The sequence below is a fragment of the Gordionus sp. m RMFG-2023 genome, chromosome 4, assembly GCF_954871325.1.
Source record: "Gordionus sp. m RMFG-2023 chromosome 4, tfGorSpeb1-WG-v2, whole genome shotgun sequence".
In the NCBI taxonomy this organism is placed as follows: Eukaryota; Metazoa; Nematomorpha; class Gordioida; order Chordodea; family Parachordodidae; genus Gordionus; species Gordionus sp. m RMFG-2023.
Window position 1 is genome coordinate 4302674 of NC_088778.1, and position 24029 is coordinate 4326702.

General features: G+C 27.6%; 1 protein-coding gene across 2 annotated transcripts in view; it reads right to left on the reverse strand.

Moving 5' to 3' along the window:
* LOC135929174 (tetratricopeptide repeat protein 17-like) overlaps positions 1-21032 on the reverse strand; it is a 33059-nt gene extending 12027 nt beyond the window's left edge. For both annotated transcript variants that reach the window (XR_010572502.1, XM_065465707.1), the window contains exons 1-13: positions 20901-21032; positions 20597-20862; positions 20445-20553; positions 17954-18070; positions 16693-16802; positions 15945-16098; positions 15349-15488; positions 14747-14919; positions 13957-14039; positions 9127-9293; positions 7669-7860; positions 7347-7475; positions 5978-6263 (exon numbers count right to left, since the gene is read on the reverse strand). Coding sequence is in view for 1 of the 2 variants with exons in the window: in XM_065465707.1 (XP_065321779.1) it covers positions 5978-6263; positions 7347-7475; positions 7669-7860; positions 9127-9293; positions 13957-14039; positions 14747-14919; positions 15349-15488; positions 15945-16098; positions 16693-16802; positions 17954-18070; positions 20445-20553; positions 20597-20862; positions 20901-21002 (2028 nt within the window). In the remaining variant the exon portion in view is untranslated. The remainder of the gene's footprint in view (positions 1-5977; positions 6264-7346; positions 7476-7668; positions 7861-9126; positions 9294-13956; positions 14040-14746; positions 14920-15348; positions 15489-15944; positions 16099-16692; positions 16803-17953; positions 18071-20444; positions 20554-20596; positions 20863-20900) is intronic.
* Positions 21033-24029: the final 2997 nt, after the last annotated feature.

Sequence of the window (24029 nt, forward strand, 5' to 3'; positions counted from 1 at the left end):
CATTATTTATAATGCTTAATTATCTCAAGGAACCTTATGACCACCATGAGTTCCATCTAAAAGGGAGAGCTAAGGTGATGCCGGACACCAATATTTCATTGTAAAGGGTAAAATAAAATACTTATGTGAAACTATTATTTCCTGAAAATAGACCCTCATGACCATGAAACTGTGTAAAAAAGGTTATATAAGGCTAAGAAACATATTGAAGTACCAACATTGGAAATATTAGAATTTTATTATCGAAACGCTCGATTTATGGCTTGCTAACCTTTAACATCATTCATTCGTAAGATCAAGCGTTATGTTACGTTCTTAAGTCAATTTTCAGTATATAGAATGTAAATATATTTTTTTTAAAATTTGATATTACGAGGAAACTTACTTAAACAAAATTCTATCACAAATATCAACTTCGCTTTCATAAATATTTTTGAATAATATAAAATGGAAAGAGACATTGAAGGATCTTACCACCAGAAAAGGTGAAAGCTAAAAATAAATAAATAAAGTAAATCCGACCGAAGGCCCATCAAAAAAGGGCATGAGGGGGAGAGGCAAAGATCCTAATAATCATTTATAGAAACTTTAAAAAAAAATTAATTAGCCCCTTTGTTTTTGTATATAAAAAAGGATAGTAAAAAAGATTTAAATGAGGATTATGGGAAGAAAGGTAAAAAAGTGATAAAATTATGTCAAAATTAAATTATTATGGATTTAAATAAGTCGTAAAACTTTATTTGCAATACCGGTATAATAATTTTTTTTTTAATTAAACGTATTTGTATTCGCTGTAGACTGAGTCTCGGCCGTAGACTGATCGAACGTTAGGGAGGGTGGAGTAGTGTTGTTAAATCGCCCGATTTGAGCCGATTTTTAAAAAGCGCTAACTCAAGATTTTGGCCAGAAATTATTGCCAAAGCCTTTAGATTTCTCTAATAGAGTGGAAGATATACTATATTAAGTTCATTTTGAGTTACATTAGCACGATGAATAGGCGCATTTTCCATAATTATGAGTGAATTCAACGGCAAAATAGATGATAATTCACCCAGGTACTGTAAATGCCCCGTTTAAATAATGGTGCATTTTTTGAGACCATTAATTCCTATGGTACACAAAACCGATACGTTTTTCCCCTTTAAAGGAGGGAGTTTGACGGATGGCCTCTTACCCAGAGATGCCCATCCATAATGGGAATTGAAGCCTGTTTTATCTAAATAGAATATATTTTGAAATCGCACGTTCATCATCTTTAGGCTATATAATATCTGGAAAATTCCATCAATCGGGTTCTTTTTCAAACCTTTTCCGGTTCCATTCCATTGATTTGATGCATCTTGATATAGACGACTAACTCATCCTTAGATGTGCATAAATGTTCTATTATGTTTTTAATGGTATAGCCGTTATTATTACCGAACAATTTAGCTATATTTTGAAGTTCTGTGTTGTCTTTCTTCTTCCAATTTCTGTTTTATTATATAATCAGATGAGTCGTCGTAATATCCACTACCACTTTCATCCCTTGCTCCTATGAAATTTTTTCTGCCATCATACCTTCTCACAAAAGCATGGCGGGGCCCGCGGGGGCATCGAACTTGCAAGTGACCTCGGGCTCCACAGATGAAGCATAATCAAACATTCCTTATTGTGCGCCTGCCCCAATTAATGGGTTTGGGCAATTCGGACTCCCGCCCCCCTCCGTTGCTCATTTCAAATGGCGCTATTTGTCTTCTTCGCGGGGATCTTGGAATGGGTCTCGATTCGGGATACAAACCATTTCCCTCTGCATCTACCCTGCCCTGTTTTGAAGAGGGTTATTGGAAAGAATAAAAGGAGGAGTATCCAAAATTTTATATTTTAAATTCATTCAGAAAATAAATTATTAACAAATTTTAGTTGTAAAGAAATTCGTTTTGTATTCAAGAAGTTGTTAAAAGTACATTATATATTTTTTTTATTATACCTTTCTTTTATAATGAGACTTAGAATGGCAGCCATCCATGAATGTATGTATTGGAAGAATATCACGATTCGCATTAGTATATTCCAGGGCAGGGTAGATGCAGAGGGAAATCGTTTGTATCCCGAATCGAGACCCATTCCCAGATCCCCGCGAAGAAGACAAATAGCGCCATTTGAAATGATCAACGGAGGGGGGCGGGAGTCCAAATTGCCCGAACCCAATAATTCGGGCAGGCGCACAATAAGGAATGTTTGATTATGCTTCATCTGTGGAGGCCGAGGTCACTTGCAAGTTCGATGCCCCCGCGGGCCCCGCCATGCTTTTGTGAGAAGGTATGATGGCGGCAGAAGAAATTTCATAGGAGCAAGGGATGAAAGTGGTAGTGGGGAGCGGAGACGAGGAGCCTGGCCAGTTCGGACCGTGTTACCCGCGGTGACAAGGGCGGAAAACATACAAACAACTACTGGGGAGTTGGAGACTGAGCGACCGGTGGCAGTAGTGAAACCGTCGCGGGAGTCAGCACCAAATTCTAATAACGACGCTGAATTGCAGGAAGAATGGCCGATAGTTGATATATCGGCCGAGGAGTTAGAGGAATTGTTTAGAGAACAGTAAGAAGATTTTTATTATATGTAATAGGATTTTTTTTTGGTAGTATAAGAAAAAATAAAGATAAATATATAATTGTAAAATAAATAAAAAAAAAGGGGAAACATATGTGTGATAATATATATACAATAGTGTTGTTCACTTCTCGTCAATGTTATTTTTTTTTGTTTTCATGTTAGTTTTTTTCTTCTTCTCTTTATATAGCAGGTTTAATTGTAATTAATGGGGGGCGTGTTGTAAATATTTTTTTTTGTTTTTATAGCAAGTCATTTTGAATAATTTTTGTTGTCAATATTATTTTTTTTTATCAATATTATAATTTTGTTATTATTATTATGTTGGGTTATAAAAACCTTGAAAAAAGAAGAAATAGTAGTTTTTTATTTTTTTATTTCTCAATTGCGTTTATTAAGTATCATATGATTGGAACATCACACTGCTATTTTAAGATACATATTATCCCGTAATGGGAATTTCAACAATGTTATATATTATATCAATAAATCTATGATTAATTTTTGGATAAATTAAGGATTTTTAAACAATGCTATATGTTATATTAATGGATCTATGATTAATTCTGGATATATTAATTTTGATATTTAACCAAAAAAAACGTTACATATATACATATAAATATTTCATGGTATTATTACATAGACAAATACATTCCTTTTTAATTTCATATAATATGCCATATAATATCATTTTGCTTCAAACACCAGATCGTAATCTTCCTAGCTCCAGTCCCCTTTTTAGTTGGTCCCTATGCCTTATTCCTTCTTTTTCTTCAGAGAACTTTACTCGACTTAATTTATTTCCAATGTTTTCTACGATCACCCCTGACTCCCACCTTCTTGTACCTCCATATATTTTTGCCCACACGGTTTGCCCCACCATAAATTCAGGTTTCTTCGTTATCTCTCTCTCCACCTCTAGATGTAGTTTTGGTTTTAATAAATCCAATAATATCCTGGTTCGCCGCCCTAAAAACATCTCTGCTGGAGATTGTTCTTCCCCCTTTCGACTGTTGTTATAATAAGCTACAGCTATCCAAATTTCCCCACCTCCATACTTTGATTTTCTTAACCAGCTCTTAACAATATTCAAGGAAAGTTTCCTGCTTGAAACGATAAACTGAACCAATGGATAAATTTAGATCATGCGCAATTGTCTTTGCATTGGGCTGATCGTCAATTGGTGTTCTCAGCCATATCTTAGCCAATTCCATTTTTTTCATAGCTCCAATTACCATTTTTTTTCTTCAAACGAATAGGATCAAAATTTTGTTGCTCTTAAATATTCGAATATTGACATCGGCTTGTGTCAGTTACACCTAAGAGAATTTGATGGGGTAGGTGAATAACTTTGGTACCTAATTGTTATTTCAGATAACCTCCCCGAGAGAATATGAAGTTTCATAGGTGCATCTAAAAACTATGTATATAAAGTTAGTAAATAATCGAATATTATATTGACAAACCTGAAACTGGAGATTGATTTAAAATACTAGCGATAAAAAAATTAGAAATATAGTTTTTAATCGGAAAAAAAAAATTATTAGAAGTTTAAAATTAAGATTGTCGCAAATTTAAAAAAAGAATTATTAGAAGTTTTAATTTAAGTTAAATTACCGGAAGTTTTTAAAAATAATAATGTTCTTCTCAACATTTTCTTTCACTTTTAATTATATTTGCAAAATTAATTTTAATCGTACAAGTGTTGTTAAACGACTCGTTTTGAGCGAATTTTTAAAAACAACTAACTCAATATTTTAGCCAGAAGACATATTGCCCAATCCTCGAGATTTTGCTAATTGATGTCTAGACCTTCGTGCCATCTATAAGTAAAATCTTCAGGCTTGCGTAATATTTTTCTGTATGAAATATTGAGTTAGCCGTTTTCAAAAAAACTCAAAACGAGTCGTTTAACACAGGTTAAAACACAACATGTTTCATTAAAAATTTACAAATATAAATTATAATAACAAAATTTACTTTTAAAAACTTGAAAGAAAATGTTGAGATAAAAACATTACTTTTTTTTTGAAAAGTTTAATTGTTTCATTAAATCATAACAACACTGTATAATAGAATTTTAAAAAATATATAGTATATTTTGTATAATTCGAAACACATTTTTTTTTTGGAAAATTTGCCAAACCATAATCAAATAAGGAAAAGTATTGCGTTTATTTTTTATTGAAAAAGTTAGACGTATTACAAAACTAAAACATCTAAGAAAATATTATTTATAATTTAAAAATTAATAAAATAGTGTCCATTAGATGGCGTTAAATGCCAAGCATCTATTTTTATTTTAGGATTAAGTACATATTGGTTGAATAAGTCGTTCGTGTAAAACGGGGTATGGAATCTCTCAAGATTTAGAATTCTTTTCCCTCGTGGAGCAACTTGGCACATATTAATTTTAATCTAATTCCAATGATTTTGATATATTGGGCTAATAATCAGAATTCTTATATCCGGTTTAAAATCAAATGTATTTTACGTTTTAAAAGTCTTTAAGTACGCCACCTTATATGTTAAAATTTTTATAAATAATTATTAATCCTTTTTAAATTTATTTTTTAAAAGGCAATAATTTATCAACTATTTTTTTAAAACAAATTGTTTTACAAAGCTATATATATGAATGTAAAAAAAGGGTTGCATTTTGCAGTGTGCAAATACTTCAATTTATAAATACAGCTTTATCGACTATGTGACATTACACATATATAAATGCATTATATTATATCTAAAACGAACTAATAGTTATTCGATCCGATTAGTATTTTACGAGGAATACGAATCACAAAATTAATTGAATAGAAATAAGGGGAAATATTATCCGATCGAATTATTACAAATTCGTGTAAAATTTTAAATTTTTCGTGAATATTCGAAACTAAAATTTATTCATAAATATTGGTATTTAGCATAGTACTTATGGACCATTTTTAAACTTTATTTCCACATCTATAAATCGCTTTTTAAATTTTAATAATCTATTTTTTCAGGTGCAATAAACGGGCTTAAATATTTCCCGGTATAATTTATGAGGAAATCCTCTACCCAATTGTGCTACCACTTATCTAGCAAAATCTTGCACATACGAATAATAAATCGTCAGTAGCCAAAAATAGTATATCTAGGGTAAATAGTGTGTGTAGGCAACATTCCAACTAACCCTTTAGAAAAATATGCAAGTCATGATTATGGAGGCATCTCCAAAAAATAATAGTACATATACATATAAATATCTATTTACCCTGTAATAATGATCTAATTATCCAAAAGCGACATCTCAGTTCTGAGATCTTTTTTAACAATTTGTGTATAAGTAAAAAGAAATGTTTAGTTATACAATACATAGCATGGATAGATAATGGCAAACTTTAGACAAAGAAAGGTCTATATCGATATAAGGCTGGCCCATTGTCCATTTCTCGTAGGCCTCTATTTTATCGCTCAGCGATTTTGTCAGATTCTGGTGGCATTGAGATGGTCTACAATCTATCTTCCCAAAATCGGAACACACTGGTGATTTCCATGGAAAGGAATGGTGATAGGGCTCTGGGTCTATCTCTAATTCCTGATTGTTTAACGATGCTTCGGAATCTTCGAAAGAGGTTGTGAGAGGTAAAGCCAAACCTTGCTTGTGATTCAACAATGCTAAGGTTCTAAAAGTATTAAAAAAAGAAAGGTAATAATATTTCAGGTTGATTATTATAGGGTTTTAACTTTCATTTTTATGTCAAAACCGAGTGACAGAAATAACTACCGTTCTATACATTAATTGTATTCACGTTATAAAAACATCCTTTCTAAATGGTAATTTATAAATACAATATGTTCTCCCTTGTGGTAAAATTTATTAATGGATGTTTCGATTTGATTGGAATGTAAATTGGCTCTCCCAACCTGTAAGTCTCGTTATTCCACGTTTCGGCCATCATAAAATTTTATTCTATCTACTGATTGGTTTTTCTCAATAATGTACTTTATATTATTAAAAAATGGCGTTGCTAATTTACAATGGAAAGATCGTATTCAAACATTTTTTCTAGTTAAGGGCTACCAACATATCGACCCAACACTTACTACCAGGGATTAACCAATCTAGGAATTAAGAATTTACTTCGAGAATGTTGGCACGTTGAATTGTAATGATGGATATACTTATTATATTAGTGATTACCAATTATAATATTACGATTGTCTTTAACTTGATATTACATACGAATCAACTATTTATTACTTCAAGCACCGATGTAGTGTACAGATGAGGTAAGAATCTTTCATATAAATTATTTTTCAGCTAATTGCATTACTTCTTGTATAATTTACAATCAGTACTGTTACTCATTATCGTGACGAGGTGTATAAATTGATTACACAATCTTTATTATTATATGGGCAAGCTCTAATGATCATTAATCAAAACAAAACAAAATATGGTCAGAGGATTAAACCAGAGCCGGGCCTGAAATATAATTTTTCGAGAGCCAGAAGCGGTTAAATGACCAATTTCGCCTCAGGCCAGGCTAGAATTTTTATAAAAAAGCATAAATTAGGACTATAAATAGATGTTTGAAGGTATGTTCCCTAATCTATCCTATAATAACCCAGAACAGATTCGATTGGGAGAATGTCAAGAATATTAGCTCTGGTTGACTGGCACAGCTCTGTTCACTGAAGGCCATTTATAAATATATTTTATTCTCATTCCTTCCTAATTCTTATCATAACAATTTGCAACTTACTCCGTCCATCCTTTGCTTTCGGGAGCCATATAGCCGGCAGCCACGCCGAGAAAGTCGTCATCTTCCCTGTTAGCGTTGTGGTAGTTTCTTTTTTCATCTTGCTCACTTTCTTCCGTGTCCATTACGTTCCTAATTTACGATTCAATTTAATTTTTGACTTTTAAAAAAAAATAAAAGTATGTGGGATGGGGTGGGGGTTTAAATATAAAAATTTATAGGAATAATTGAACCCTAGTGGAGTTATAAATCTAACTCTACCTTTATCAATTTTACTCCAAAGCAATTTTTTTAAAAAAAACATAATTTTAATTGGGATTCATACGTCAACTTGTAACTCCTGAAATAGTCTCTATTCTGAATAGGTAAAAAGTGTTTGAAAAGTTGGGAGCATTCCACCTTGTCCAGAAAAGTTGTATGATCGCGAGATGACGCTTTCCGTAAACGTTTAAGTTCGGCTTCTATAACTACCCTACGATCCGTGAGTAAAGAAAGCGAAGCTGGGGGAATATACCATCTTTAAACATTGTAAGTGTAATTGTCATACATAGGCACATAGACTGATTAACCCCACATTATTGAACAAATAAACAATAAAGCGCGTACAAAAAAAGTATTATCCATTATCTTGTAGTTAATAAATCTATGTATTTCATTTAATATCAATGTCTTTATTATTCAATATTATATTTAAAATAAATATACTAAAACTAATATTATTTATAATCGGATTTAAAAATATATATTGTGAATAAATATATATAAATCTATGATATATTTTTTAAGAAGACGTTCATCCCAGAGCGATAAATACTAAAGTAAATTCGAACGGCGGACGCGATAGATAAATGATACCCGGAAAAGGGCACCATCCATGATTGGGTACTACTCCCTTTCCACCCTTCCCCTTCAACTACATTGCAAAAAATTTTACAATTAAGTTGGCAATTTCGTGTTATTTCTTGGATCGAGAAGCTACTCTGAAGGAACATTTCCTTCTCTTTTCCACTTGCTATAAACGGTTAGAAATTTCTCGAAGTAATCCCAAGTAGTGTAACTTATTGCTAACACACCATAAACTTTCTTATACTGTAAGATAGTAATATACTCCTGTCAAATGTGGCCCACCCAGACCTAAAAGAATGTTTGCATTTAAATAGTATATTTTTATTCATACTCGTAACATATAAATATTAACTAATTTATATTTCTCCCTAATTCATATATTTTTAATAAATTTAAATGCATTTACTATATTAATAAAATGCACAGATTATAAAGCATTGTGCAAATCATATTTAAAACATTTCCATATTTTTGGAATTCGTTTATAAATAAAATTATTTAACTTGCATAAATATCTTGTCTTCTAAGGCAGGAAGGAAGGAAGGAAGGAAGGAAGGAAGGAAGGAAGGAAGGAAGGAAGGAAGGAAGGAAGGAAGGAAGGAAGGAAGGAAGGAAGGAAGGAAGGAAGGAAGGAAGGAAGGAAGGAAGGAAGGAAGGAAGGAAGGAAGAGGATATTTTTGACAATTTTTTGCAAGTCAAATAATTTTATTTCCAAATAAATTTAAAAAAATATGGAAATGCCGTATATTAACTACATGATAATGGATGGCACATTTATTCGCTTGTTTATTATAATAGGTTATAAGTTTATGTTGTTATAATATTCTTAAATGTACACAGAATATTACGAAGGAAATGATTTTTTTTAATGTAAATTTCACTAGCTGTTATTAATTTAATGCGCTTAATTTTTGAATTAATTTAACTTGACACGTACTCTTTGTTGCTTTTAGCTCTGTGCCATTTAGTCGTTTCGACCGTAAATTTTGGTTCTGGCGAGAGATACTGGTCATTTTCTTTACTTTCCACCTTCCCATTTGCAATGTCCTCGTCATCCTCATTCTCTTGTTCGAGCTTATTTAAACGACCCTTAGCATTAGATTTCTAATAAAATATTTCAAATAATCAAGGGGTCTTTTTTTTTAAATAAAAAATATTGGCGAAATGAAACATTTGTATTAAGGGTTTATTGTTAAAAGATACTTTTCAAATGGTAGATACCAATATAGATAAACAATTTAAAATGAATCTAGCTACAGATACATCGCCTAAAAAAAGTATATAGTTAGATGTATTTGCAAATGTATCTGTATATAGGTACAATTTTTTATTATACACAGGGTGCGTCAATGTTTTTAAACAGAATAATAATTATTTTGTTCTTATTCAATTAAAACATCATATATAAAAAAGTCTCCTATTTTCATATTTCTTTCAAATAAATTCTCATTTGAAAACGAGAATTTAACAAAAAAAAAATTTTTTTACACTAAATTTATAATTAATTTTTAATGATAAGTCAGCGGAATATCTATAAAATTATATAAAAATAATTCTAAATAAATTTATTAGCTTAAAATAATTTTGTGAACTCAATATTTATAATAATGGATGGGCGTCATGGGCAAAATACACTGAGAAAAATATCTTTCACTATTGAGAACTAAAATTTATAGATTTAAATGGAAATTAATTATATATATGTCATATTGGGATATGGAATTATGTGGCATTCAAGTTTTATTCGGAATAAAAATATTCCGAATCCCTATGAAAAAAAAATAAAATAAAACTTTTTTTTCCCTTTTTTGCGACTGGCACTATATAATTAGATAGCCAATAAGGGATTTAAAAAAAGTAAATAGTATAAAATTAAGGGATATAATAAATGAAAAGGGATGAGGTTAAGACATTTTTGTTTTAAAAAATATTAAATATTTTCACATAAGGTTGTTCTTGTAACACTCGCAACTTTTATTCATGCGACCCATTTTGTAATTGCATAACGATGTTTTCCCATAGTTTGTGACATTCCGGAAAGCTCTTAAATATTTTTAACACTTTATTAAATTAAAAATTAATATATTTTATATACATGAATTAATTTCAGGAGTATATGTGTCTACTATAAAAAAAGCTTAAATTACCTCATGATTGATATATCTTTGTTGGGAACTTCAAAATCATTTAATTTTATAGTTTTATATATATATTAGAGGCAATAAATGGTGTTGAAATTCTTCCAGCACACGTTCCTACACATATTTTATTTTGTTTAGTTTTTAATACTTTTCCTTTTAAATTTTTAGTACTAATTAGTTCCATCTGTCCTATGGACAGATAAATAATACGTGATCACCTAAGATAAAGTTATTTTGTCCAATTATTTGAGAATAAATTATTTTTTGATGCCCACGATCATTTAAATAGTAAATAAAAGAAGGGGCCCTTTTTTTAAATATTAGAAATACTATTCTCAATATTATTGGCAGCACAACTATTTTTCCATATAATTTTATGGCCAACATTTTTTGAATACGGACTATGGCGCGAATCTTTGTTTGAAACATTTGCTATTTTAGTAGCGATATAATATATGACATTCACATAATTTTCCTCTTTGGTAAACAATAAAAAAAAGTGACGGCATATCTGTGAATATAAATATCTTTTTATTTAATATTCCCCTCTTTCCCTAATCGTTAAAAAAAATGTAATCTAACATTTCCTTAATTTCAAGAAAAATCGCTATCGATTTATTATAAAAAAATTATTTAGCTTTTAATGATTTTTTAAATAAAATAAAAAGATCGCCCTCGACTCAGCCTAATTTTTAGAAAACCTTACTTTTAACATGGAGTTAATATTTTTGCAGCTTGACACAATATAAATTTGCTAATTGGCATACTTTTTTGTGAATAGTTTAAAAGCAATAATATTGGGAATAGTATTTCTAAAATTTTAAATATAGCCCCATTCTTTTATTTCTTATTTAAATCATCGTGGGCATCAAAAAAATAATTTATTCTCAAATAATAGGACAAAATAACTTTATATTAGGTGATCACGTATTATTACCTATCCATAGGACAGATAGAACTAATATTTGTCCTAAAAATTTAGAAGGAAAAGTATTAAAAATTGAACAAAATAAAATATGGGTAGGAAACGTGTTGCTGGAAGAATTTCAACACTATTTATTGCCCCTAATATATATATAAAACTATAAAATTAAATGATTTTGAAGTTCCCAACAAAGATATATCAATCATAGGGTAATTTAAGCTATTTTTATAGTAACCACATATACTCCTAAAATTAATTCATGTACCATAAAATATATTAACTTTTAATTTCAATTGCTAAAAAATATTTAGGAGCTTCACGATACGTCACAAACTATGGAAAAACATCGCTATGCAATTGCAAAATGGGTTGCATCAATAAAAGATGCGAATGTTTAGAGAACAACAAAAAAAACAATAAATCCTTACTTCTCTGGAAATTTAAACGAAGGGCACAAAATTTTAAACTATTTTTATATTGATTAGATTATACAAAATTTTCGATATTCATTAATGTAATAATGTTTTTTTAATAGTCATTTTAAAAAAAACAAAACAATAAATCCTCACTTCTCTGGAAATTTAAACGAAGGGCACAAAATTTTAAACTATTTTTATATTGATTAGATTATACAAAATTTTCGATATTCATTAATGTGATAATGTTTTTTTTAATGGTCATCTTAAATGTTCAACAAAATGCCAAATTGCATTGAATAATTGTTACAATAAATAAATTTTTTTTAATTTCGAATTTTTTTATAAATCTATATTTATGTGAAAATTAGTTTTATTTCAAAAATATATATCTACTACTTTTTTCAAGATGTTATTTTTTCTGGAATTTTTTTTGGGAACGAGTGAAACCTAATCGGAAACCTTGAGGATTCGAAGCAACTGCTTCTAAAAATTTGAACCAGGGAGGGGGGGGGGTACTTAAAATTTTTTTTATATTTAATTCTTTTATTGTTTTATTATACCCATCCATAACCAAGTGATTTCTGGTTTATGATATCGAACTCGACCTCGTGATTCCGTATACATATTAAATAAAATAATAAATGGGGGGGGGGGGGTCTTATTACATTTTAATAAATTTTGGTCGATGCTTAGCAAATTAGGTTGATTTCTTGTCATTTTTTCCAATTTCAAAATATGAATAAAAATTTTAACCAAAAAAAAATACAAATGTTTATTTAATTGCACATGGAATATAAGAGATGATAAATTCTTACTACCTCATACACTACCAAGACTTCTAAAAACCATGAAAGATCCATTTCTTAATAATTTAACCATTTTATCAATGAAAAAAAAAATGTTTATAAACAATTAAATAATGATGATATTAAAATTTTTTTTCTTTCTCTTCCTCTAATTTGTCTAAATTATTAATTTAAAAATAATATTTATTTTTTTACATTTAATTACGGATATTAATAAACCATTTTTTCTAGTATTTAATGATTTAAAGCATAAAAGTAATACTCTTAAATATATCTCTAAAAAATAAAATTTTCTGGTGCCAGCCAGGCGGCAAAAAAATATAATTTAATTGTTTTAAAAAAAAAAGATTCCGAATCTCCTTAAATATTTTTTAAAAAATTTTTATTTTCATAGTAACCAAATATACTCCTCAAATTAATTCATGAACATAAAATATATTAATTTTTCATTTAAAGTGCTAAAAATATTTAGGAGCTTCCCGGAATGTCACATAAACTATGAGAAAACATCGTTATGCAATTGCAAAATGGGTCGCATGAATAAAAGTTGCGAATGTTTCAAGAACAAGTTTATGTGAAAATATTTAATATTTTTTAAAACAAAAATGTCGTAACCTCATCCCTTTTCATTAATTATGTGCCTTAATTTTATACTATTTATTTTTTTTAAATTCTCTTTTTAAATCCCTTATTTTGGCCTTTTAATTATATGGTGCCGGCCGCAAAAAAAAGGAAGGAAAAGTAATTATATTATTTATTTTTTTTGGGGATTCGGAATATTTTTTAAATATCTTTTCGAATAAAACGTGGGGATTCAAGATCTCGAATCCACACTTTGAGATTCCGAATCCCACATGATTCCATATCCTAATACGACATTTATAGGGTAAATAGACATGCTAGAATACATTTCCGGTTAAATCAGATTTTAAAACTTTTTAAAGCGCCTTTAGTAAATGATTTAAAATTGAGAGATTCCGAATCCCCACGAATTCCAAATCCCCATACGACATACAACAAATATATAAGTTTTAATATTATTTAAATATTTTATTATTTTTAAAATTTAAAATATTTATTTTAATTATATGCTAATATAAAATAAAATGAATTTCGCATTCAAATATTATCAAAATGTATCTCAAAAAGTAGCTAAAACAGATACCTAAAATAGTTTATCTTTAATTCAAATATTTTTATTTTTAATATAAAAAGGTGTTAAATAAAAATATATCAAAATGCATCTTATAAAGTATCGAGAACCAGATACTTTATATAAAATGTATCAAGATACACATACATTTTACTACTATATCGTCTCTGGTATTTAGAGCTTATTCTAAGATAAATATTCTGTGTAAAGTAGAGGCCTAGAAAACCCTACCAGGGTCTTTCTAATTAATTTTTATTTTCAGGTTAGAACGGGGTGTGCCAGAAGATGAAAATAACTATTTAATTTTTTTTTTCTATAATTACAATAGTGCGTTTGTAATTGAAGCCTCCAGTATCTTCGTCGTCGGATTCATGCTTTGGGAATTCCAGGGATTTTGAATTGAATGCTAAAAGAAAATATTCGATTTTTAAAAAAAATTGGATAAATTTTATTATATTATTATATTTGTATGTATTAAAACGTTGAAAAGAAAACCAAAGTTTCTAACTGGTAGAGAATGATCATATGGTTAATTTAAATCGATAAGCTAGGAAAAGTTAACTAAACTCTTATAACTATGATGGTGTATATATATATATATATATGTATATACAGGTTTTAAACTTGGACAGTATTTACCACGGCCGGGCCAAAAAAAAATTTTTTTAATTCCTGGGCTAGGTTATTTTAAAACCAAATATTTTAAATCGTCAATTAGCTATATAAATGAAGACAATATATTTTAGAAAAATACGGGCCGGGCTGAAGCGAAAAAAATTTTTGAAAAAAAAAAATCCGGGCCAGGCCATGTAAATGATACCTTTTCAGTCATTCTTCAGATTAAGGATATAGAATATAAACCTAATATTATACTCACAAACCACATTTTCTTTTTAAATATCAATAAAAACAATCTTCTTTTATTTTCATAAAAAAAAGATTAGTTCTACTAAATACATTCCAAGGGAAGACACTCATAACGGTAGCTAAAATTATATACATATTTTTTTTAATTAAAGAAACCAGTGACGTCACTAAAACATGAACGTGCTCAGAAACTCAGAACATCTATAAAATATCTTTGGTATTTGGGAAAAAAATATCCTAAAATACATTTCATATCGTAATCCTCTGGGTTGGACGTGATTAAATCCTCGTACACAGACAGCTGTTTGAGCCTGATATCTAAAGGAACGATTTCGGTGCCAATTTTTTCGAACAATTTTGTCCACGTTTCGTGCTTTTTTTGAAATTCTTGAAGTTTATTGAGAGTTTGTTGTAGAGAACTTTGGGAAAAAAACATTTTGGTTTTTAAAAAAAAAAAAATAGGAAATATAATTTTTGCAAATATATAATAAGACAAAACATTTTCTTTAAGAAATAATCCAACTTACTAAATAAAATACGCTATTTTTTATCATATGTGATAAGGACTATTTTTTAAAAAAACTTTAAAATTACTATGTAATATAAAACTAAAAAAGTTTCGTTAATTTAAATGGTTAAAAATTAATAAATATCTATTGAAAATAAATTTATTAAAATTATTTATAATATAAATTTAAATTTATTGTACTTGAAATTTAATAAATAATTTTTAAAAATAATTCATACTCAAAAGAAGACTTAAAAATAAGTAAATTTATATAAATTCACTATACACATACAAATGTCCTAAAAAAATTCTAGAGATAAAAAGAAAGAAAAGAACAAACTTATGTTGGTCCTCGAGTGCCTGTATGAGCTTATTGTGACATAAAACGGCGTGCAGGCGTTGTATAGCCGGTTTGAATCCAGGCCTCAGTTTCAGTGTTTCCCTGAACGCTTCGATCGATTCCGTGTAATTAGTCATGAGCTTACGTAGGAAATGCAAAATAATATAATCATTTATTTTGTTAGTAGGAACCCGAACAACGACCTATAAAGGTTTGGGTTCGGTCTAATAAAAATTTTGAAAAAATCTTAGGTGATAACCTCATGCATGTTGATTTGTCAAGGAATTCATGATATATAAAATAATGTAGCATTTTAATTTTAACAGCAACTTTTAAAGGATGACATATCTAAAGGATATAAATCTTCTTTAACTCTTAACTCAGACACAATGAGGAGGCATCGTTATAATGTCGCAAAGTTCTGCAAGAAATTACAATTAAAAATTTTTATGATAACGGGATGTAAGATATAAATATATATTTGTTTTAAATGTCTTAAAAAGATTTCGATACTCACAATTAACGCTTATGATTGTAAATTTTTTATTTCTTATACTAGAAAATCTCATGTTATTTTATTGTAGAAGTCTACTTACAGCATATAGGTTTCCAAGCATATACGGGACTAGAAAATCGTTGAAAGGTCTTGACAAGTTTTTTATTGTTAAAAGGACGTGCAATGCGTCTTCCGGGTAACCGGCCCGGCTTAAAATGTTGGCTAAGTTTGTCATAGCTATTGGCTTGTACTGACTTTTTTTTTGATAACAAATATATTAGGCTAAGGCTGCATTTATAGTAAGCGCTATACACTCAAACGATACTAAATTTTTCGCTAGGTAATTTACATAATCAACCCTATAAATAATAGGTATAATTTACAAAAATACAGAGCGAAATGGTGAAATCGCCTCAGCTGTTTATATAAATATTTCAAAAAAAAATAACAGTGATTTCGTTAGATATTAATCTCGCACCGCTTGAGCAAATCGCGCTTACCTGAGCCTTCCCAGGCTGAGCCTCGGTCTGAAAAATCTCTGAAGCTATTATATAACGTTTACTTATTTTTTTTAAATGGAAATTATTCGAAAAATATTAAGCAGACGATAAAAAATAATTTTTTTATTTGCATATGCTTATACTTCCAACATTTTCTTTTATAATTTAAATTTATACATCAAATTTTAAATGCTTAAAATATTTATACTATCTTTACTAATCGCTTTTTCGAGACATCATCTATTTTAGTGATTCATATGCCAATTATGTATATTAGACATTTTATCATTAATTTATGCACAATTAACAACATTACCCGCAATATATAACAAAATTTGATTCTTAAACTTAGAAGAGAAGCTAAGAGAGCGTCTGACACATTCGATTGCTTTGGATGCTTCGCCTTTGATCCTCCAATAAAAAGTGGCCATGTCGTAGAGTATCCAGGAAGTTTGATTCTTTAAATTTTAACGCGCATTATTATATTATTAATATTAAAAAAAACTTAATTTTATTTAAAATAATCAAAAATATTAAGATATTGGCTAATATAGAGTTATATTTGAAGGGAATTGATCTCAAACGGATAGTTAAAAGATGGGGAAAATATTCTTATAATAACCCATTTGCTATCAAGGATAATAAGTTAGATAGAACCAATAATGTTTCTAAGAATGGGCGCCATCGTTTAAATTAGATTTAAGACCCACCCAACCCCCCCCCCTCTCCCCAAAAGAAGAAAATATTGAGAAAGCCTAATAGTGTTTTTTTTGAATAGGCAGCCTTCCTTAATATTGAGGCGATTTTTAAAAAATTTCCTAAAATGGTTTTACCTTCAAAAAAAAACTAAGAGTTTATTTTCACTATATTCGTAAGTTAAAAAAACTAGAAGAGCGATTTGACTCCATATCAAATATACGATTAACAAGAATGGAAGGAAGAATGCTGGCATATCTTCTATCATTAATTCATGATAAAATTAATACTAGATATTTAGTGAACAAAAAAAAGAATTATAATTAACAGGGATATTGATTTAATATAAAAAAAATTAAAATGAATCAATAGACCAATATATAGATTGATTCTATCAACGTTTTATTTTTTTAAATATTATATATTTTGCAAACAAGAGAAAGAATTATTTTGCTGAGCTTGTATGATTAGAATTTATTTTTTAATTTAAAATTTTTTATTATTTGATAAATATTTACAATAACAATAAGCATAAATTTTTGATTTTAGAAGATGAAATAAAACATATAAATTTTATCTACAAAAAAAATTTAAAGGTTTAGGCAATCGTGTAATATATAAGATCGAATTTACCATGTTTTTATGAGTCAAAACGCAAATCAAAGATAAGTTTCATAATTGGATTTAATTATATACCCTAAAAATTTTCGTGTTTGTTTAGAAAACGTGAGTGAGTATATTATTAATAGAATAAACAAATATTTAATTTATTAAAATATGTAATAGTTTATTATATATTCAAAAAAACCCCCCAATCAAATGATTTGAATATTTGTCTTTTTTGAGGTTTTTAAACTACAATATTTTGTTTTTCTTTGTTTTATTAAAGTATATCATTTAAAAATTTTTTTACCTTAAACAATGCTTCATTTATAAGATGTCCGTATTCGGCTATACTTTCAACAAACGGCAAAACTATTTTTATCGAATTTTCTGGCGGAATGGTTAATGTATTACGTTTTTTGATTGACTGATTATGCATTTTTACAAAGGATTATAAATAAAATTGAAATATTAAAGTTAAATTTCAAAAAATATTGCCTTAACTATACATATTTTTTTTTATAATTGATAAACATTCGTGCATTATAGAGGGTAATTATTAGGGCTGTATCGATATTAAATATCGGTAGCGGAACTGTGCCGATATTAGACTTTTAGAAAAAGTATCGGATAGGCCGATATTTTAAAAAATTTAATCAATGCCGATTTTACGCATAGTAATTTCTTTTCTCGTAATAAATCCCATATAAAAATGTGTCTAATAAAATATGTTTAATATTTTCCAAATTTTTTTTTAAACGAAAATTACCCACAATTTTCCCGTTTTTATTTCTCTATTGTTTATTCCATTGTTTTTATTATTAAGAAAGAACTTACAGTTAACTTAAAAAAATCGCGAAAAATTTAAATTTGATTAATTAACAACAGATATCAATATTTTATCTCCGACCAGTCCTCTTGTTAATTGGAGGGTTAATGCTTAAAGGTTGCCAACTTTGGCAAGCCTTGCATCCAAGTATTTGACATCTTGCAACAAGTATTCCGTCAGAATCAGTTTTGCACAGCTGGTAAACGGCCGATTTAAAGCGATTTTAAAAAAGCTAATTAAGATTTCGCTAATTCAAACTTTTTTACCCAATATAACCAAAATCCGAGTATTATTCTGGATAAAATATTTAGTTAGCCGTTTTTAAAAATCGACTCAAATCTGTCTGCTCGGCAACACTTGATAAGATAGGCCTCATAGGGCAAACTTATTACATAAACTTGAGGCTCCTATTTCTATAAAGGAAAATATCCATTTCATTATTTGATATTGAATTCGTTTTTATTGTTTATTCAAATAAAAATACAAGTTTGTTATATAGAAAATTTAATATTAAAATATATATAGTGTGCTAGCATATAAATTTATAATTATCCTATAAATTAGCAAATTCCATAAAAAATGCAAATAAAACATGGCTCGCAGGAATTATATTATATCTTCATCTATCATTAAGTAAATAGATGATCTAGTAACTAGAGCTGTGCCTATCCATTTCACGTTCCAATTCAATATTTATATAAAACCGGTCAAATAAACTATACCTCTATGACTTACATTTGCCATCTATTTTTTTTATCTAATGTCAAATCAATATTTTCTCAAGGGTAAACCATGAAACAGTTGAAATTTTCAATTTCTCATATGATTTAGAGCATTGTCAAAATTCGTTTCTTAATGACTTATAAAAAAATAAACATTGAAACCATGTACAAACACTTATATATACAGACTTCTTACTAAATCTCCCAATTATTTTCAAATTTCTTTTATTCAAAATTATTTTTATAATTTATTTTATCACTTTTTTTGATTACAATATAATAAGGATAAAAAAAATAGTCACCATGAAACTAATATATATACCAAAAAGAAGAAGAAAAATAATGGTGGAAAAAAATGTTTGATGGTTCTTTTTTTAATAACTATTTATATTTTTCTCGGTACATTAATTAAAATAAAAGAAACTTTTGTACCCTTTTTTTTAAATTTTTATTTTAAATTAGTTCTTTTATATATACATATTTTTTTAATTCATTTATAATATATGCTTATTTGCTTTTTAATATATATATTTTTAATTATAATATGTAAAAGAATAATTTGTGAAAATTTGTTTTTTAAATAAAGTATTTTAACTGACAAAAAAAAATTTATTATTATAAAATTTTTATTTACAAAATCAATAAAAAATTTTAATTGATAAATAAACAGCATTACTAAATATAATACTTTCACCAAAAATTAAATGTAACTGCATTAAATAAATAAATATTTACCACATATGAAAGTACACAAAAAAAATGTAAAATTCCACCCATATCCCAAGAGGTTAAGAGAATTAGGACATGGAATTTCTTTTACCAATTTTTTAAACATTAAAATTAAAAATAAATTAAATTTTGATTTCTTTTATTCATTTTTAATATTAGGAAATTATTTATAAAATAAAAAATGTTAAATATATATGTATATAATAATAAAATAACCAAAAATAATGATGTTGGATTGGTAGCAGTCCCAATTTTTGGACCCATCCAAAGCACATCCCTAGTAAACATTTTAATTATTGACTTATATTAATTTAACAATCTAATTTTTAAATTCATACTTTTAATAATATTTATATAATATAAAAATTAAAATAGGTTTACTTCCTGTAACAGCTTTATAAAATATTAATATATAAAAAAGGTTAAATAATCCTATTTTTAATTAAACAATATGATAAAATAATGTAATATTTCTTAAATTTTTAAATATTAGCAATACTTACAAATAATTATTATAGTACCTCAAGATAATCAAAAGATAAATCATTATATGGAAGATCTATAATTTTGGAGCATTCTGGCTTGGTAGGTGTTTTGGTAACAGAATGAAATGGTATAAAATCATTCTGGCTATAAAATAAATTTAAATAAGATCTAAAAGCAAAGTAGATACTCTAATCCAAGAGATTCTGGAGTTATGAGAGTGCTTGCAAATAAGTCTAACTGAACCAATGGCTTAGCAGCTAATTGACAATCAGCATCTTTTTTATAGAACCAGGTATCAATATCACTCAGATCTTTAACATCATTAGATATATCTAAATTAAGTTTCTGATGCAATAATTCTCTTTTTAAATATTCCATTTTTGAAGCACGCCTCTCTTGCTCCAAAAAAGTTACTAAATCATGTGGACGTTTTAATGCATATATTGAGTCAGCCTAGTTAATATTAGATAATAATTACTACTTTTTTTTACTTGAGCATGTATTTTGTGTTTATCAGTTACAAGCCAATGCGTGTAACATATTATGTTAACTATTTGGATGTAGGAAAAAGTTAAAAATATAAATAATTTCATATGATAAATATCTGTGTAATGATATATAGCGTTGAACGTTATTGAAAACATTTTGTCACCTTGAATTTATAGCATGATTGCAATCTCTTTAACAGCTGGCAATTTTTTATAATCTGTTTATGAGATCAATTTTTCCTTATTAAAATAAATATTTCTTAGATTAATTATTATGAATCGATTTAAAGAGATAATTAATATTAATAAATAAAAATTGATCTCATAAACAGATTTTAAAAATCGATCTGTTAAATCGCTTTCGCACTCTCGCTATTCTGAATTCAAGGCCAGAAAGTGAACTAAGTGCCCTTTTTAAATAATATTGGGGCTATCAATTTAACTGGTTAAAATAGCTCATATGCGTTTCGGGGGGAGCGTGAATTAGTTTTGTACCTTCAGAAATTTCCCTGTTTTGGTAAATATCATTTAAGTTAATATATTTGTCCCCTATCTATACTTTCCTTCCAATTCTCCCTTTCTCTCCAAAAATGGTATCCAATAATTTAAAAGAGATAAACTTAAATTAAGTTATTGAATTAATGATTATACTTCAAAAATTTAAGAAAATAAAAATTTTATATAAAAAAATACAAATATAAAAAATATAACCGGAAAATGTTTGCAAAAAGAAGACATACATTGTCCAATAATATTTTGGAGAATATCCCAAATAGTAGTGCCCCTCATTCCTTTGGTGAAGTTAAAATCTAATTGAATTAATATAAAAAAACTAAATATAAATTTCCCTAGGATTAAAAAATACATATTGTTAGAAACTCCAGCGTCTACATGAGTGGGGAAAATAGAAGGGTCAAGAAGCATCTTGCTTCCCAAATTTTTTTAAAATGGAAATAGAGTAGACATTTAAGACCGGTGGACTAGATGGTTAAGCTATGGAAGGATGAATTTATTAGATGGTTAACATTTATATTTTCTAATGAAATAGGGAAATATTGTGAAAATATATTTAATACTTTTATAATTATTATAATAAAATGATATTACAAAATAGCGATCAAATATATAATTTATCAAATAAAACTTATTACAGGCATATCCCAAATTTTCCTAAGTGGGAGCTCCCCATCCCTTTTGGCGAGTCTTCAGCCCGCTTTTGCCCAGCCTTCGGCATAGGTAGAAAATATTTTTTATTGGATAGGAGTTTAGTTTTTAAATATAAGAATGTTACCAAGCATCAAAAATTTAGCTGTCTGGAACAAATAGAACATATATTTTTATATTAAAATGAATGTTTCTTCTTAGCAAATGGCTACCAAATGAGCGATTTTTTACAACATTATATTGGCGCTGCAGTTTATGTTAATATAAGTCTATGATGACAATTGTCAATTTTCTATGGTATATCCTTATTGAAACATGTTAATATTATATATTTTATGCATTGTCTCCAAAAAAATTTTAAAAGTTTTTAAATATTTATTATGACAATTGTCATTTTTCCATGGTACATCTTCACTGAAATCTTAATTTAACATGTTTCTATACCTATAATTTTATCCATTTGCTTCAAAAAAGTGTTTAATAATAACGATTATTATAATTGTCATTCTTCTTGGTTCATCATCATTGAAATTTTAATTTTGAAATTTATATTTTTACCTATTTGCTTCAATTCTAGAAAATAACGAATATGATAATTGTCACTATTCTATGGTACATCTTCATATTCAATATACCTTCACTCATTTACTTCAAAAAAATTTAAAAATATGGTTTAAATTTACATATATCTTAATTTATTATCTTTACAATTTATATTGTTACCCAAATGCTTGTAAAATTTTTAAAAATAATGAATATGTAAATTGCCACTTTTTAATGTTTCTGATTTATCTTCCAAAAACTATATTTTATTTTAATTAAAATCAAAATAATAAAATAAATATAATCAATTTATAAACTTAATTTAAACAATATAGCAATTATACCCGAATTGAATTCAGGTCGAATTTCGAGTAGGGTCAAAATAACCGACCCCAACTTTGTGTCGAAATTATAAAAAAAGACCCAAACTTTAAATCTGAGTCGAAAAAAGAGACCCAGATTTAGGGTAGAGGTCATATTTTTAGGTTCTACTCGGGTCGAGGTCAATAAAACACCCGAATTTTGAATTGGAGTAGAAAAAACAACGAATAATTTTGACTCGCAACTCATAGCGTTTTAACAATACTAGTAACGAAATTATAAAGAAATTCAAACGTAATAAAGGAAACAGCTGAGTTCAAAGACAACTGATTAGGGGAAACCTGGGTAAAAGATTGGCATTTTGCATTCTTTCCTTAATATTTTTAAAAAATTATAAAAAAATTAAATTTTATTGTTGCGTTATAACCTAATTCTTTATTTTACTTTTTGTTTTTGAATTTTTTGTAATCTAATTTTTATTATTTTTTGTAATCTAATTTTATAACTTTATTGCGTAACCTTATTTTTATAACTTTATTTTTTATGTATGGCGTAACCTTACTTTTTATATTTTATAATATTTTTACTTTTTTGTTTTTCGTTTGTATTCTAATTTGGACTTATAAAAATGTATATAAACGATGTATGAAATGAAAAAGTGAGTGATGATAAAGTTAAATATAAATAAACACAATTTTACTTACATGCAGGGTTTCGAACCGTTTAGTTAAACGGTTCGGTTCGTTCTGGTTTTTAGTTTAAAATTTTATAAAGGTTTTGTTTCATTTCGGTTTTTTTAAAAAAAATCATATCGGTTCGGTTCGGTTTATAATTTATAACGGTTCTTTTCGGTTTGTTCCGGTTTTTATAAATTTAATTTTAAAAAAAATTAATCATTAACCATGTATATATTAATTTTAGAGAAAAATCTTTTTAGTTTATAATTTCTTATTTAATTTATCCATGATAATCTAATAGATATTTTTATTAAATTTAGGAAATATAAATTAGACAAATTAGTTTTTTTTATTTCATAAATAAATAAGATAAAAACAAACATGCGTAAATACAATAATCAATAAAATAATATGTATACTATACTAT